At 49.8% G+C, this 17,780-nt stretch overlaps 1 protein-coding gene across 2 annotated transcripts in view; it reads left to right on the top strand.

The window, feature by feature from the left end:
- The window catches only part of LOC102930402 (rho GTPase-activating protein 39), a 121,867-nt gene that overhangs the window by 73,671 nt on the left and 30,416 nt on the right, over positions 1–17,780 (top strand). For both annotated transcript variants that reach the window (XM_037915933.2, XM_043527163.1), the window contains exons 3-4: positions 8,340–9,657; positions 16,517–17,069. In XM_037915933.2, the coding sequence (XP_037771861.1) occupies positions 8,340–9,657; positions 16,517–17,069 (1,871 nt within the window). The remainder of the gene's footprint in view (positions 1–8,339; positions 9,658–16,516; positions 17,070–17,780) is intronic.

Genomic DNA, 17,780 nt, shown 5'->3' with positions numbered 1-17,780 from the left:
AACAATCAATCATAGCTAGCACTTACATAAGTACCCCATCACCCCCTTTCCCTTGATTTGGTGAGCGCCCCTTCTTTTAAACACAGATACTGGGTTCAAAGGAGGCAAGTGACAAAAGCCCAGAGATAGGTATAAAAAAGGTGATCGGAACAGAGGGTTTTAGACGTTGAGGGCGGCGGAGCGGGGAAAATTACAATGGGTTCATAGGAGCAGCAAGAGGGAAAACAGTGGGGAATCTGCTTAACATTCTAGGTGTCTATACCCAAAGGCAAGAAGTATGGGGAATAAGGAGGGAGAACTGGAAGTCTTAGTACACAAGCTACACTATGACTTAGCTGGCATCAGAGACTTTCTGGGTAAATCTCATGACTGCAGTGGTGGGCCTAGCTTATTCAGGAAGGACAGGCGGGGAAAAAACGGAAACACTGGAACTGCCTCACCATCCTAATCTGCTGCTTCTCAAGATCGGTTGATACAGCAACTCCACCACACACTGTTTGGTTGCCAGGTCTCTGTCTGCTCCTTCTACCCTTTTTGTGGGCGGGCTGCCCGCTACTTCCCATCAGTCTGTCTCCAGGGGAGAGGATCCTGGCGTGTGTGAGCACAGACCATTTGAACTCACTGCAAATATATCTTCTTGTAACAAAGCAATTGGTGTTTTCCCTCCTTGGTTCCTAGTTTTGTGGAGGGGTGCAGTTCTGTAGTGTCCAAAGCTTTAAAACTGTCTTGTCTGCGGCGGTGATCCAGGCCCAGGGCTCATGGAGAGAGAGCAGTTTTGACACCAAAACCCTGAGAGTTTCAGTGGCTTTTGTGGCTTTAGTGGATATGGTTAACCCACCAGCCCAGAGGAATTCCTCTGTTATGAGATGATGACATTGCCTGTTTCTCTTACCCCACCACATTGCACCTGCCTGGGTTCAGCCTCTGAGGACAGAGTTCCTGTCGGTCTGTCACTGGGGAGCATGCTGTATATGCTGCAGGGGCAGAAGAGTGTGTAAGATACATTCACTTAGTCAGGGCCCTGGCTTTCTGGCTGGTTGGAAGAGATCGATTATGCTCTGCCCCAGGCTGGTCCTTGAATATCTTTGGCCACTGCTGTGGAGTAGAGAGAGGGGCACCTCTGATGCCACACTGGGAGAATGAGACCTGTGTGCAGCAGTGGTATATGGTGAAGTCTGTAATTCACCCACTCGCCCCAAGGTGCACCCTATTAGCTCTGTCATATCATTAGTGCTGCATTCCCTCCTCCCTTTCCGGTTTGGTGGATCTGATAGGGAAATTGGTTCTTACCTGTAAGCTGGCTTCTCTTGTGACTCAGCTGTATCGGAACAGAAGCTCCACCCTGGCTGCTGTTTCCTGGGGAATGTCAAGGAGTGAGAAGAAGAAAATAGCAGTTCCTGTCGTCTGATAAACATTTGACTTGGGGCAAATAGGAGGCAAACTCCTGGGTCCCTGGCTGTCCTCTGGGTCCTTGGCTGGTCCCCAGGAGGACTATGGAGCAAGTGTGGGATCCTGTAGCCATCTGACACAGAAAACCCCTCTCACAGGTAGGAAGCAGTTTCTGTTTGGAGACTCTCTCTTTTTTCCCCCTTCCGTATCCTCTTTAATGTGAATGCAAAAGGTGCAGGGAACCAAGCTCTGGGCTCTGCTCCTTCACTATCAGCTGGGAGAGTTTGTCCCAGGACCAGGGAAGGAGTGTTCTGAAGGTCCAAAAGCAGTGCCCTGTCTGCAGAGTCAAACAGGGAATGCTTGCGCTGGGAAATGGGACAGAAGTCCGTGATCAGCATTTCCCTGCTAGGACGAAGGATTATCCTCCAGAGTGCACACAGCTGTAATATCTTTGGAGAAACGAATCAGAACGTGCCTGGTCTGCTGTGTCAGACATGCACATGGCCTGATATGCAGGCCTCTCGCAGGCCCTGGTTTCAGGAAGTGGTGCTGCTCCACACGCTGGGAGGCAGGGTGAGGCCAAGGTTCCTTACAGAACAGAAGCTGCTATGTTACTGGATAACACGATAGCTGAGCTGCAGCTGTTCAAAGGCTGCAGGGCGAGTGCTCTTCTCCAGCTCCTGTGGGGTTCAGGGAGCTCTGCCTTTCCAAATAACTGCTCTTCGGAGAGTAAATTGTCATGTACCTCTGAAGTGGTGAAAAGTACCATCAGTGGGCTACTGAGGCCATCAGCAGAACAACCCTGCAAGCTGTCCAGGCCCGTTGTTACTCTTTAGTATTGAATGTTGACAGTTTGTCTGGCACCGCACAGAACAACGTGTTCCTGAAGTGAGGAGGGCTATTGCCGGGCATGGATTGAGAGGAAAGAGATCGAAGGCATTTCTCATTTCCTTGAGCGATGACTAGAGCAATCCCGCCCACAGTCTTGCAGGACTAAGTTGGGCAGAACTTTCAGCCCTCCACCTGTCTCTTTTCTCTGCAAGGGAAAGTCCGATAAGTGCTCTGTGTGCTGCGGACAAGCCGAGCCTTTGGAGCAATGGCATTGTTCTGCCTAATGCCCGGGGGCTGGGGGGGGTGGGCTGCTGATAGCTGCCAGTGGTTATGTAAAGCGATGCAGGTGCGTTCAGTGCCTGCTGACAACAGTGAGTGTGAGCAGACTGGGCCTGGCTGAAGAGCGTAAAGCTAGCCATCACCCTCTGCCTGGGTGGTGATTGGAGCTTCATGCTTCCCCCATTACACACGTCCACAGTTTGTGCTCTCTTTCGGGGTGATCAGAACCTGGCAGCTGCTGGTCAGGGCCAGCTCAGGTGGGAGATACTCTTTCGATGTTGGGAGCAGGGAGGATGTTGGTGTCTGCTCCCCAAGGACTCGCAGCTGCACTGAGGCATGGCATGTCTCTGTCAGGATGTTCTCCTGCAACGTTCCTGTTGGGAAGGTGAGTGAGGGTGTCTCTAATCTGGGCAGGTTTGCCCATTGCCCCAAGCCAGCAAGATGGGCTAAAGTTGCTCCTGCATTACACTCCTTTCACTGGGCCTTCGGACAGCCAGGCAGCATGATGCAGGAACTGACCTGACATGGCTTCAGGTTGAATCAACAGGCAGATGTTTCCAGTGCTGCTTTTAATGTGTCCCTTGGCTGATGTCACCTCTCTCTGCTCCTGACCCAGTCGTAGGTAAAAGACCAAACCAACCAAAGCTCACTCTGAGGCAGGAAAATGCTAATTTGAAAGCCTTCCCAGTGCTGCTGCCCTGGTTCTTCCCACCAGTGCAGAACCCCGTCTAGGGACACCTGCACTGCCTTCCTGGGGAGCTTGCTGTGGCTTTGTATTGTTGCTGTGTGTGTGCAATGTGGGTGCATAGGGTGTGTGTGTGTGTATGCATGGGGGGGTGTACATGCGGGGGGGATGTGCAGGCTGGTGCGTGTGGTTTGGGTGCGTGTACGTGGGGTGTTTGTGGATGTATGCGCACGGTGGGTGGGTGTGGTGTGTTGGTGGGTATGTGCATGCAGGGTTTGTGGGTGTGCATGCAGTGAGGGTGCGTGCATGAACATGGTGTGCATGGGCACACCTGTGTTTTTGTGTGTGCGTGGTGATGGTGTGTGGGTGCATGCGGTTTGTATGGGTGAGTGGGTACACGTGGTGTGGGTGTGTGCAGATGCGTGTGTGTTGGGGTTGGCTCATTACAGTCATGAGGCGACAGATTTGGTTGCAGATGCCAGACCCAGGGCAGGTTGGAGCAGAGTTTTCTTTGCAAATGGCATCTTTGTCCTTCACTGAGCTCTCCTGCCCCTGCCCCAGCACTCTGCCCAGCACTGCAGCCATTGCAGGGACTTAGCCCATAAGGGAGGAGTCATGGGCACAGAGGGTGTGAGGGTTCCCTCCCCACTCTGAACTCTAGGGTACAAATGTGGGGATCCGCATGAAAGACCCCCTAAGCTTATTTCTACCAGCTTAGGTTAAAAACTTTCCCAAGGCACAAATTCTTCCTTGTTCTTGGATGGTATTGCTGCCACCACCAAGTGAGTTAGACAAAGATTCAGGAAAAGGACCACTTGAAGTTCCTGTTTCCCCAAAATGTCCCCCTAAGCCTCTTCACCCCCTTTCCTGGGGAGGCTTGAGAATAATATACCAACCAAATAGGTAAACAAGGTGAGCACTGGCCAGACCCTTGGGTTTTTAGGACACTAAAAACCAATCAGGTTCTTAAAAACAGAACTTTATTATAAAGAAAAAAGTAAAAGAAGCACCTCTGTAAAATCAGGATGGAAAGTAATTTTACAGGTTAATAAGATTTAAAACACAGAGGATTCCCTCTAGGCAAAACTTTAAAGTTACAAAAAACAGGAATAAACCTCCCTCTTAGCATAGGGAAAATTCACAAGCTAACACAAAAGATAATCTAATGCATTTCCTTGCGTTACTTACAATTTTTGTAAACTTAAATGCTTATTTCAGGTAGGGTTTTAGGAGAATTTTTTTTCCTGCCCTGGTCCTTCTCTGTCCCGGAGAGAACACAACAAAGAGAGCACAAACAAAACCTCCCCCCACAGATTTGAAAGTATCTTCTTCCCTTATTGGTCCTTTTGGTCAGGTGCTAACCAGGTTTTTGAGCTTCTTAACCCCTTAATCCAGGTAAAGGAGGGATTTTATGCTACCCTTAGCTGTATGTTTATGACAGAGGGTGAGAGCTAATGCAGCCACATTCCTGTGGGCAGAGCACAGACACACACTGCATTGGCCACACCTGGTGCCCTGGCTGGGGGTTAGAGCGCGTTGTCAGAGAGGAGCTGAGGAAGCCAGTTACACCAGGGGGGACCGGTACTTGGGGCTAGTGTTATACTTATAAGAAGCACATGGGACCTTTATAGGGGAGAAGGCAGCACGCCACATTTATTGAGAATACAACAGTTAGCATATGCTTTTTCAATCACACACACACACACACACACACACACACACACACAGAGTCCTGTCAGGTGATGCTTATGATCCGATGCTCCTGGAGTGTGGCAAGACGAACCCAAAGTCCCTTGGCCAAGCACCTTCTTCTTAGTCTTTTTTCTCTGTTGAAGACTATGGATTTTGCTGTGTCAGTTTGTGGCCGGGTTACTTCTTAATTGGTGTATCTTTTGATGTAAACATTCCAATACACCTCCAAGAATCATCCTGTCCTGGTTTCAATTTAATCAATTGTCTTGTCTTTAGGGGTGCCAGCCTTCACCTCAGGGTTGTCAATCTGCCCTTCCTTCATTATGGATGCGCGTTAATGATTCTCTGGTGTTATTAAGTCTCTTCACTCCTCCTTCCTTGACCATCTGGCTATAACAATGGCCTTCACACCTTATCTTTTCCTGATGCAAACATTCCTCATTCACACAAACAGTCTTTTTACAGAGACCTTTGAGAACACAAACAGTGTCAGTTTATTTTGAATCTCCTTACCATAGACACAATACAAGATCCTGTCTCTTACATTTCTTTGTTTTAAGGTTTAGTAAGTATATTTAACTAGAGTGCCTAATTTGTAATACATATAGGAAACCATAGTAGACATTATAACTTATCCTAAAACAAAAGGGGTGACCATAATCAGTCATAAGGATTGTTCTGGTCTGTCCCTGTCTTAACATCAGTACAGACACTGGCAGTCTGTCAGATGCATTTCTACCAGTGTCCCAGAGGGTCATTCCTTTCTGCTATTCAAAAAGGGTGGCTGGCAGGATGAAATGAAATCATCCGTTAGTACCTCTATTCTTATAATACAATTATAAAATCCTGCTCCTACACGAGTGCCCTTGTACTGTTGTCCAGGGGACCCAGGTTGGGCTTCCTGGCCTGGGATTCCCAGGCCATCTCCCCCTGGGGGGAACTGGGGGAGGGAAATTCCTTGCGGGAGGCTGTGTTCCATTCCCGGTCTCTTGTTTCCTGCTTCGCAGGGGCTGGGCACACACAGGTTGAGGGGCGTTGTGCCCCACGCGGGTGCTGCTCCGCTCAGTGTGGGGCGGTGCTGAGTGTTTCCGAGAGGCAAGGCCGGTCTGGTGCTTAGTCAGTTGGGTTATGGTTTGGAGGCTAGGGAGGGGTTGTAAATGGAGGGATCCTTAGAGCAGTCTGTATGAGAGCGAGCAGCTGATGGCATCATTACAGCGGGGCTCAACCCAAACCTTCCAGTCTGCTTCCAGACTGTCTCTCCTCCCCAAGCGCTGCACTGAGGCGTGATGCGTCTGTCACCCAGCTGGAGCCAGGCCCTCTGCCAGCCGACATGTGCCCTGGACTCTGCTAACGTTCGGCAGGCGACCTTTGCGCCCTGGGAATAGTGCAGAGCACAGAGGCAGTCTCCAGTCAGCCTCAGACCCTCCTGTTGGGGCCTCATGATGAGAGGCAGGAATCATGATTTCATGTGGGTCCAATTAAAGGAGGGAATGTTCCAGGAGAGATACGGTAAATCGCTGTCATGTGGGGGTTGGGAGAGCAGGGGCTGGGCAGACAGGCCATCCTGGGGGGGAAGGGGGTGGCATCGGGTAGACACAGCATCCTGGGGCGGCGGCTGGGGGCGGGGAGGGGCAGACAGGCCATCCAGGGTGGGGGAGACATGGGCAGACACAGCGTCGTGAGAGAGGGGCGAGGGTGGGGGCGGGGACTGGGCAGACAGGCCATCCTGCAGGGGAAAGGGGTGGCGCTGGGCAGACACACCTGGCCCAGAGGGAGCGGAGGGGGCAGTGGAACCATTCCAAGGGGTGGGAACGTCTCTAGACAATGCCACAAGGCTGCAAACGAGGTTGGATTTGGGGGTTGTGTCTCACACGAGTCAGCTGGCAGAGGGCTGCTGGGGGTGCGTGGTAAAGGAAGGGTCTGTCCTGAGTGAGTGAGTGAGTGAGACTGCAAGGCAGGGATTGGTCCACCACCCTTCTGAGGAATGTTTCTTGTGTCCCCCATGTCTCCAAGTACTCAATACAGCAATTCAGCTGGGTAAACGACAGGCTCTCCTGCTTCCTTGGGAGGCTACCCCCTGCCAGCTCCCTCTGTTAGGACACATGCCTCCTCCCACAGTCAGAGCTTCCTCCCCCTGCTAGAGGTGTGTGCAGCTATTTCTAGTTCACAGACACCGGGGAGAAGTGTCTGAGTAAGAACTTCGTACAGGGGAGGTTGCTCTCCATACGGGGTCACTGGGGGTGGAAGTACACACCTGCTGCTCCCAGGGGATCTCTGCTGGGGAGCTGCATCCCTGTTCTGATTTTTGTGTTGTGCGCGCTGTGCCATACGCTGCGAGCTCCTGGTGCTGCTCCTGCGGCACTGCAGTGTGTACCCTGCGTGTAATAGTGATGTCACTAGCATGTCACTACCCTGCCTCTGGCTCTCTCAGGCCTTGCCCACGGCACCAGCGTGGCAGCTCAGCACGTACCTTACACCTGCCCTTCCTGGCCTGTGTGGCACTGTGCAGCTGTAGACTCGGGTTTCCTTTTCACAAGCCAGGCCAGTTTTGCCCAGGCCATGCAGCAGACTTAGACTTTCCTGTCTCAAAACTGGATTCCCACCTGAGTCTAGGCTGTTATCGCAGTGCGAAACAATGCCTCTGGGATGGCACTCCTGGGGGGATCTACAAGCCATTCCCAAGCACACGGCTAAGGTCACAGGGCTCTGGGCCTGTCCCAAGGGAAGGAGAGGGGGCTGTTTTAAAAAAGCCAGAGCACATTGGGAGGAGGAACTGATCCAAGAGCTGGGTGAGGGGGTTCCCCACAAGGCCACTAAGGCATACAGGAGAGTTTGGAAGGATTGTCTCCCTAGAGGTTGGTTACCTTGTTAGAGTGGAACATGCATTCTGTGAGCCACATTCAGTCATCCCTGGTGTCGCTCCGGCTGACTTGCAGGATTTGCCCCAGGGGCCATCTGGCACTGAATGCCTTCAGCTGGAAGCATCACTATCAAGGAAGATGTTTCTGAACCATAAGCATTTGGCTGCTTTTCCATTTAACATTTCAAGTGGTGGAGAGGTCCGGCAGATCTCTTATTCGCCTCTAGCCAGCCAGTCAGGATTGGCTGCCAGATTTGAATGTGTGTTCTAATGGGTTAGCATTGTCTCAGACCTCTGAAGGGGTAACAAGTAGAAAGAGCCTGGCTCGAACGGCTGAACAGAGTCGTGTGATGAGTCAGGCATTTTTCTCATGTGTAAATATTATATTTCCTGTTTTTAGAAGTCGAATGCCCAGGAAACAGCCCCAGAGGGGGTGCAGAGTTTAGGTGGGATGAATCTAAAAGACCTTGGAGATTCAATTTGATGTCTGGGTAAAAGCTGGAGCCAGCTCACCCATCCCCCACTTGACCTGAGATCTGAATTGCATTTTTGTTTTCTTCTTTTCCTAAATAATTCCCTATGTTTGTGTTTCTCTCTGTCCAGGGACACTCCTACCCGCTGGCAGCCTTTGCCAGGCACTAAAGCAGCCATGCTGGTTAAAGTTAACAGTTTAAGACAAGTGCAGGATTCATCGAACAGTTCACTGCAGCCACAGAGTACTGCAGAAGCCAACAGCCAGAAATCTCTGCTTCCAAATCCGGTCCCATATGCCCAGCCTCAGTCCACAGCCCAGACCCCAGCTGCTGCAAAGCCAGCCTCTCCAGTGGAAACCAAACCGTCGATGCAGATTAAAAAGACAGAGAATGGTGGGTTTTGTTTAGTGCTAAGGAATGGCCCTCCTTGTCATGTTCCGCCAAGGAGCGAAACAGGGACACCACAGCCTGCATCTCCCAAATATGCATCTCCAGCACCTATATATGATGAGCCATCATTAGATTCCCCAATTTATGACGAGCCTCCTGTAGATATGGACACTGAGAGTGTAAATGCGAATGGGACATCTCCACAAATATCTCCAAGCAATAGCTTCCAAAAGCAGCTCCAGCCAACCAAATTATTGCAGCACCCAAGTATGCAACAGCAACAACAAGCTGGAAAAAAACATGTGCGAAACCCTTCCACCACAGAATACAGCCCTGCTGGAAGAGAGTATATTAAACACATGGTCAATGTTGACCAGTCATCCAAACCTCTTCACTGCGCCGGGGGGGTGGCTGATAGCCCTGCTAAACCGCAGCCTGGTCTGCTTTCTTCAAAGGACAGTTTCAAGCAGTCCTGGAGGGTCTTGGAAGCCAATGTTCTCAAGAATATGGAGGCCCACCACAGTCGACAGAACAGCCCACAAGCTCAAGAGTACCCTACTGTTATAAGTCAACAGGATTCTGGCTACTCAACAGGCCCTTCTCCAAGCTTGAGAAAGAGGAAAGGAAGGAGACAAATGGCAGGTCAGGGAAGACCTGGCTCAGTGGGCAGCAGCAGTGAACTCAGTGCTTTGAATGATAAGTTGATTGCGGAGATGCGTGCCGTGGTGGGGAAATCGGCAGCCTGCAGGGGAAGCAAAGCAAGCCTAGATGCCGACATGCTGGAAAATGCCACCTCAACAGGGAGCAGTAAAGTTAGGTTTCAGTCAGACCATTTGAAGAAAGATGTCATCCAGCACTCAAGGGACAACGTGACCTCTAGTAACAGGTCCTTGTACAGACAGGGACTGGAGAGGACAGGGAGCTTCTCGAATGACCCAGCTACGCAACAGGACGTAGTGAGGTCCAAGAGGACCTATGAGAAAATGGACTCTTTAGAAAAGAATGTGATGAGCCAGAGAAGTCTGACTTCATCAGATGCAGCACGAACATCCTCTCAGGTATGTGCCAATAATTATTTCAGTTAAATCACTGGCTGCTAGTCGATAGGGGTAGTTCTAACCCAAATGCACCATGCCATGTACTGATGGGTCTGGATTACTTACTGTACAGAAGAGTTTTATTTACAGACACTGTATGTTCTTGGGGAATAAACAACAGATTGCAGAATCTTGCAGCTTTGTAATTGGAGGATCCTATTTCAGACCAGGTGCCTGATGCGATAGGTGGGAATTATGGAAGAGAAAGCAGAGTTTGCGTCCCATGCACCAAGTACGTGGCACTGAATGTGGTTGCTTGACTTCATCTACTTATTTGTATTGTGGTGTCATGGACCAGGACCCATTGTGCTAGGTGCTGTACAAACCCAGAACAAAAAAGGGTCCCTGCCTCAAGGAGCAGACAATCTAAGACATAAGAGAACAGCTGGATACACACTGGGAAGCACAAGGAAACAAGGATTTGTTATTGGTCAGCATAATAGGCAGCATCTCAGCCCATCAGTTGCCTAAATGTTGTCATGTTCTTTGTAGGCCACATGTAGGAGGGATTTGGAGGAGGACAGTGAGGTGGCTTGGAGGGTGCTTACAGGGGCAGCAGCAGAGAAAGCAGGAAGGTGCTTGTCTGAATGTAACAAGTGGGCGAAGGAGGCTGGTGTTACTGGCAGAGTGGAGTTCAGAGCTGACATCTTGATTGTGTCTAAGAGATGCTAGGTCAGGCAGGGACTTTCTGTGAAGAGCTCTGAATGTGCAGGTGTTTGTTTGGATGTGGTAGAGAAGAGGGAGCCAGGAGAGGTGTGCAAAGAGGGGTGACATGGCCAAAGGGGAGGTGCCAGGAAAACGCTCTCTGGAGCAGCATTCTGAATGGGTGTAAGTGGGATGAGATGGGATTTGTGAAGGCCAGACAGGAGATGAGCCTGCGTATGATGGTCTAGAGAGAAAGCCAAGTCAAAGATGATGCCCAGGTGACAGACTTGTGTGACAGCGCGGATGGTGGGGTTGTCCTTGGTAACGGACGAGAGGATGGGGGAAGGGGCTGACAAGAAGATTAAGAGCTCTGTTTTGGTCATGGTGACCTTAAGCTGATGTCTGGACTCCCAGGAGATGTCAGAAAGGCAGGCTGAAGTCTAGGAGAGAAGGAAACTGGTCTGGAGTAGAGGTAGATCTGAGAGTCATCACCATAGAGATGATAGCTGAATTTATGTTTGTGAATTAAATTGCCCAGGGATGAGGAGTGGAAGGAATGGAGAAGGGGACCAAGGACAGAGCCCTGTGGAACCCCCAGAAAGTTGGCAGAGGGAGGAGAGGGATCCTCTGAAGGATTAACTAGAGAAGTAGGAGTAGAAGCAGGAGACGGCGAAGTAATGGAAGCTGAAGGAGTCCAAGCTTTCAAGAAGAGAAGCCCCGTCGAAGGCAGCAGACAGGTCCAGGAGGATGAGGATGGAGCACTGGGTCTCAGCGTTGGCCAGGAAGAGGTCATTAGAGGCTTTGGTGAGAGCCATTGCAGCAGGGTACAGGGGTGGCAGGAAGATTGGAGGGCATCTAGGATGGCATTGGAAGAGAGGAGCTCCGGATAATTGTTGTGGACTGTATGTTCAGTGGGCTTAGAGATGCTGGGAGATGAGACAATAGCTGGAGGGACAGATGCTATCAAGGGTTTAAAAAAAAACAAAAAAAGAAAACCAGGAGAAATTATCCTGCCCAGGGTGGTGTTACAAGGAGGTGCTGAGCAAGTGAGGAAGACACATGCTAATTTATCACCCCCACAGAGCCATATGTTTAGGATAGGAGAGGGTAGGCCCAGACGAGAGTCAAACACAAGTAAATTCAGCATTGTTTGCTAGCAAGAAAACCACCAACCTAATCTCAGTGTCTGAACTATTTAATGTGTGTCCTGTTCTGACTAGCTCTGGGGTTGAAATTTAAAGTGCTCCTAAATTTATAGGTGTTTGCAAAGAAAAAAAAATGCATATGTCTTCTTTTGCTTCTTTGTGATGCAAAAAAAAAAAGGAGGGCCTTTAAAAATGTACTTTGCGCTTTGTGGAGCAAGATCTTAGGGGGACACAGAGGCAGGATCTGCTTGGTGAGCTTTGCCCAGTGTTATTCACTGATGTTCTGGAGTTGATGGAGGATTTTGAGCCACAGTCTGTTTTAGGACCATGCTCTTTCTGACTGGGGAAGGCCAGCCAGGGAAGGACGGGTCCTTGTTTGTCTCTGTTAAGAAGGGCAGGATCCTTGTTTGCCTCCATTAAGAAGGGCAGCCTTGGAGAATGCATGTGTTCATCTGTGGCTCAAGAGACAATCCAATATTGACAGACTAGCCAGAGTTGCACCTTCCCTTTTTGGATTATTGAGAAGGTTGTGGCAAGACAAATCTCTCAGTATGTCGCTGCTCGGGTCCCCGTGGCTTTTGTCAGTCAAGCTACATACCTGATTTGGTTTAGAGACTGCTCGTTGTGCTCATCTATGTTTGCCTCCTAACCGCAGACAATGACCATGTGTCCATGCTGGTATTATTAGATCTGCCTTCCATACCCTTGATCATGAGGTGTGGCTGGCTCAGCTGAGCTTTCGGTGGAGTTGGTGGGACAGCTGTAGGGTTCTTTCCTATCTGAGAGATCCCAAAAGGATGTATAGGACAATTGCTAATCACCAGCAGGGTGGACAGGTTCCATTGGCCTCTGGCTGCAAAGGTGTGGCCTTGTGTTTTGGATGTGGCTTTCTAACTTAATCTGTGCTTTTGCACTTCAGTATCAGATGAATGCAACGCGAGCCACATGAGGCCACATCTTAAACTGTCCCAGAAGCTAAAACTGGTACAGAGAGCAGCTGTCATCTTGGTAGATGGGGCGACTGCAGAGAGTACATGGCCCCACACTGGTCACTTCTCAGCATCCAGGTAGACTTTGAGGTGTTGGTTTTGATCTATAAACACCTGTCTATAGGTTATAGATCTGTTTGATCTATAAAAATCTATAAAGACCAAGGACAGGGTAGGCCCGTTACTCAGTGGGGGAGGGGAGAAATAATAACAGAAAATGTGGAAATGGCACAGGTGCTCAGTGACTTCTTTGTTTCGGTTTTCACCAAGAAGGTTGGTGGTGATTGGACGTCTCACATAGTGAATGCCAGTGAAAATGAGGTAGGATCAGAAGAGGCTAAAATAGGAAAAGAACAAGTTAAAAATTACTTAGACAAGTTAGATGTCTTCCAGTCACCAGGGCCTGATGAAATGCATCCTAGAATACTTAAGGAGCTGACTGAGGAGATACCTGAGCTATTACCGATTATCTTTGGAAGATCATGGAAGATGGGAGAAATTCCAGAAGACTGGAAAAGGGCAAATATAGTGCTGATCTATAAAAAGGGAAATAAGGACAACCCAGGAAATTACAGACCAGTCAGCTTAACTTCTGTATCCAGAAAGATAATGAAGCAAATAATTAAGAAATCAATTTGCAAACAGCTAGAAGATAATGTGATAAGTAACAGTCATTATGGATTTATGAAAAACAAATTGTGTCAAACCAAACTGATAGCTTTCTTTGGTGGGATAACAAGCCTTGTGGATGGGGGGAAGTGGTAGATGTGGTATATCTTGACTTTACTAAAGCTTTTGATATTGTCTCGCATGACCTTCTCATAAACAAACTAGGGAAATGCAACCTAGATGGAGCTAGTGCAAGGTGGGTGCAAAACTGGTTGGAAAACTATTCCCAAAGAGTAGTTATCAGTGGTTCACAGTCATTCTGGAAGGGCATAACAAGTGGGGTCCTGCAGGGATCAGTTCTGGGTCCGGTTCTGTTCAATATCTTCATCAATTATTTAGATAATGGCATAGAGAGTACACTTAAAAGTTTGCGGACAACACCAAGCTGGGAGGGGTTGCAAGTGCTTTGGAGGATAGGATTAAAATTCAAAATGATCTGGACAAACTGGAGAAATGGCCTGAAGTCAATAGGATGAAATTCAATAAGGACAAATGCAAAATACTCCATTTAGGAAGGAACAATCAGTTGCACACATACAAAATGGGAAATGACTGCCTAGGAAGGAGTACTGCGGAAAAGGATCTGGGGGTCATAGTGGACCAAAAACTAAATATGAGTCAACAGTGTAAGGCTGTTGCAAGAAAAGTGAACATCATTCTGGGATGTATTAGCAGGAGTGTTGTTGTAAGCAAAACACAAGAAGTAATTCTTCCGCTCTACTCCACGCTGATTAGGCCTCAACTGGAGTATTGTGTCCCGTTCTGGGCACCACATTTCAGGAAGGATATGGATAAATTGGAGAGAGTCCAGAGAAGAGCAACAAAAATGATGAAAGGTCTAGAAAACATGACCTATGAGGGAAGATTGAAAAAATTGGGTTTGTTTAGTCTGGAAAAGAGAAGACTGAGAGGGGACAGGATAACAGTGTTCAAGTATGGAAAAGGTTGTTACAAGGAGGAGGAAGAAAAAATGTTTTTCTTAACCTCTGAAAATAGGACAAGAAGCAATGGGCTTAAATTGCAGCAAGGGAGGTTTAGGTTGGACATTAGGAAAAACTTCCTAACTGTCAGGGTGATTAAGCACTGGAATAAATTGCATAGGGAGGTTGTGGAATCTCCATCATTGGAGATGTTTAAGAATAGGTTAGACAAACACCTGTCAGGGATGGTCTAGATAATTAGTCCTGCCATGAGTGCAGGCGACTGGACTAGATGACCTCTCGAGGTCCCATTCAGTTCTAGGTTTCTATAAAGCCCCACCTGAGAGATCCTCTCCCTGTGGTACGATGCCATGGTTACCACCAGGAGACAGGCAGCAGCAGGGCATTCTGCTTGTGGGCCTGGGGCTCTGCTATTCCCTCCCACCCAGTGCGAAATAGCCCGGGTTGTTGACCTTCAGGGCATGCTGAGGGCCCCATTGTTGGGGGGAGTTAAGGAGGTGATGCCGGGGTCTATGTGCGGCTGATTGTATGTTTAAATACAGTTACACGTGAAATGATCTCGTCTGGGCCTTGGAGTCCGCGACCTGGCACACCTTAATTATTAGAAACAAATCCAGAGTAGCTACTTGACGAAGGTTCATGAGTTCGTCCTCGCTGAGTCTCTGTGGAGTCTACTCCGGGGCACTGCGTGTTCGACTGAACACTGCATCTCGCACAGTCTCCTGCAGCTGCACTCCTGGAGAGAGAGAACAGCCCCTTTAGGTCTGAGGTCATGGATTAATTAACTGTGCTCTCAAGTGAGCTAGCGCGAGTCTGCCTACCCAGGCGGGGAGGCTCGTCCGCAGCTGCAGTGCAGATGCACTCTTAGGGCCCTTGAGGTAAATCTCCCTGGTCTGTTGTTGTCGGTTAATTTTGGATCTCTCTGGAGGTGGGGCGGGTAGAAGGCAGTACTCTGCCTGGTCTCTCTCAGCTAGTCCTCCATGACCTGCAGGGGAGATGAGGGCACTTGCCCCTTGGCCTCAGCCTGGGCCATTATCATGCTGAACCTCCCTGTCCTCCCACAGGACAGCCCAGCGTCTCCTCCCAGGGATTCTCTTTAGGTGTATCGTTACGCAGCCTTGCTACCCAAATAGATGTGTGAAGACCCTGGCCAGACTCCCTGCCGCAGCTGGTCCTGCTCCGTTGTAGATGTGGCCATGGATCCCAGAAGGGAGGCTGCGGGAGCCAAGGAAAAGCACACAACAGTCCAGAAAACTGGCTAGCCTGAAATGCTGTTGGCAGTCGTCTGGGACGGCCTGAGCTGGCCTGCCGCTGCCCCATATATGATGCTAAGCCTGACCAGAGCCCTCCTCCTGTGTATGATAACGTGACTTATTGCATGTAACCCAGCTGTGAGACACTGGTTGGATTGGCATGAGCTAGCCAAAGACAGGAGGTTCCTGGGGTCTGTGTGGACAATGGGGGCCATGAAGTGGGGAACAGACACTTTGAAAGGGCCACATATATGATCACATGCACTGGGGAGGAGGGCATGGGGCTGGGGTTCATGGGCTGCTGGGGAACATGGATGATGAGCGTGTGCTGGCTGTGGGGAGGAAGGTGTGGGGCTGTGCCCTCTCAGGGAGCCTCAGCGAGGTGGTGAGAACCAGGGTTTGGATAGCAAGAGGTGATAGAGCATCTTGTCTAGGAGTAGAAAGGGTGCTGTGTGCCAGAGAGATAGAGCCTGGGTACTCCAGGGGAGGAACGTGGCATGCTGGCCAATGAAAGAAATCCACATGTCTTGATAGACTGGCCTGGAAACTGCTGTGCTAGCAGAGGGCTTGGTGTAGAATGTGCAAAAGGAATTTGGGATCACCTGATGCAGGTGTTCTCAAGATACAGCCCTCCCAAAAGCTGACTTGCTTTGAACATTTCTAAGTGTTTATAGTGCTTTGTTGCCAGAGCTGGGAAAATACTATGGGCGGGTCCAGCTACAGGGCTGGAGCAGCAGCAAAGGGAGGCAGAGGCTGCAGGAGGAAAGGAACTGGGAGCTGTGCTCCTGAGCACCCTGCAGCTCTCAGCTCTGCTGGCCCCCAGATGGAGTAGAGGGTGTGAAGAGGCGAGAGGGAGATTGGAGCTGAGTGGCTGTGAGGAGCTCCTGCTGTCTGGGTTGGCACCTGGAGTCCTGGGCCAGCTTTGGGGATAAGTTCTGCTTCCCCACCCCCACTAGGGACACAGTGCAGGAGATAGGCTTGTCCCTAAACGTGCCCTAGAAGCTGTCAGCGGGGGCTGTTGGAGGAGTGCAGATCCCAGCCATGGACTCCATCCAACGTACGTTTTCTCTCTGCTAACGACTCTAGTTCCTGGAGGTTGGGCGGCTGATGCTGCCTCACTCGGGTAAGACACTCAGCTAAAATGCTTTTGATTGTAACTTGTCTGTTCTCCCTTGCAGCCTGGAACAATAGAGTCAGACTCCAAGCAGGAGACTAGCGTGCAGCCTGCCATCAGCATGGAATATCAGTTCCCCTACAGCACGTTACGGAAGCCCATCTCTCAAAGCAGCATGGCAGACTGGGCTTCCAAAAACCTGAACATGCACACTCAGGGCATCTTCCGCCGAAGGATCTCCATCTCCAACATGCTCTCCTGGAACGGGGGCTCCATCAAAAAGCCAATGCTCATCACCAGCAACCACGCCATTAAAAAGGAAGCATGTGAGATGTTTAAACTGGTGCAGATCTACATGGGAGACCGCCAGGCCCGCATGGACCGAAATCATGTGGCTTTGGTCACAGTCACCAAGTGCTGGAGCATACAGGGTTTACGGGATGAGCTGTACATACAGCTGATCAGGCAGACTACGGACAATATGTGTTACCGAAGTCTGGCGTGGGGCTGGGAACTCATGGCCATCAGTCTGGCTTTTTTTTCCCCATCACCCAAGTTTCAGTCTTACCTGGAAGGTTACATCTACCGCCATCTCGACCAGGTCAATGATGAAAACCGTAAGTGCCTCACATGTCACAACAGCTGTTTAATGGCACTGAAATTCACCATCATGCATTGGGCTAGCAGCGAGCCTATGCAGCTCCCCTGCTCCTGTGCAGTGTCTGATTATTTGGGCAGCATCTGGTATATACACTGAGGCTATGTCTACGCTTTGGATGCACCACTGTAAGGCCTCTCGCATAGCCCCTATACGCTGATGGGCGAGAGCTCTCCTGTTGGCATGATTAAACCACCCCAAACGAGCGGCGGTAGCTATGTCGGCGGGACAGCATCTCCTGCCGACATAGCGCTGTCCTGACTGGCACTTTTGTTGGTGAAACTTATGTCGGTGGGGGTAGGGGGGGTGTTTTTTCAGACCCTGACTGACAAAAGTGCTAGTGTAGACAAAGCCTTGGAGAGGGACAGATTTTTCTCTCCCTTATGCTGATGTTAATCTGGAGTGACTCCACTGGACTGCAGATTTACACTGGTGTGTCTGAAAGCTGAATTTGGTCCATATTTTGTGGAATACCCTCTGAATGAGGGGCTAAGCGGCACGTTATAATTAACTGCATTGTGCAGGAGGACCGGCGAGCTGGTGGAGGTTGTACCCCTGATACTGATTAGTAAGGCTACGTTTTAGTCATGGGTATTTTTAGTAAAAGTCATGGACAGATCATGGGCAAAAAACAAAATGTCACAGCCCGGTGACCTGTCTGTTGACTTTT

The sequence above is a fragment of the Chelonia mydas genome, chromosome 13 (assembly GCF_015237465.2).
Source record: "Chelonia mydas isolate rCheMyd1 chromosome 13, rCheMyd1.pri.v2, whole genome shotgun sequence".
Taxonomy (NCBI): Eukaryota; Metazoa; Chordata; order Testudines; family Cheloniidae; genus Chelonia; species Chelonia mydas.
Note: the sequence above shows the minus strand (reverse complement) of the source record. Positions and strands in the feature narration are given on the sequence as shown.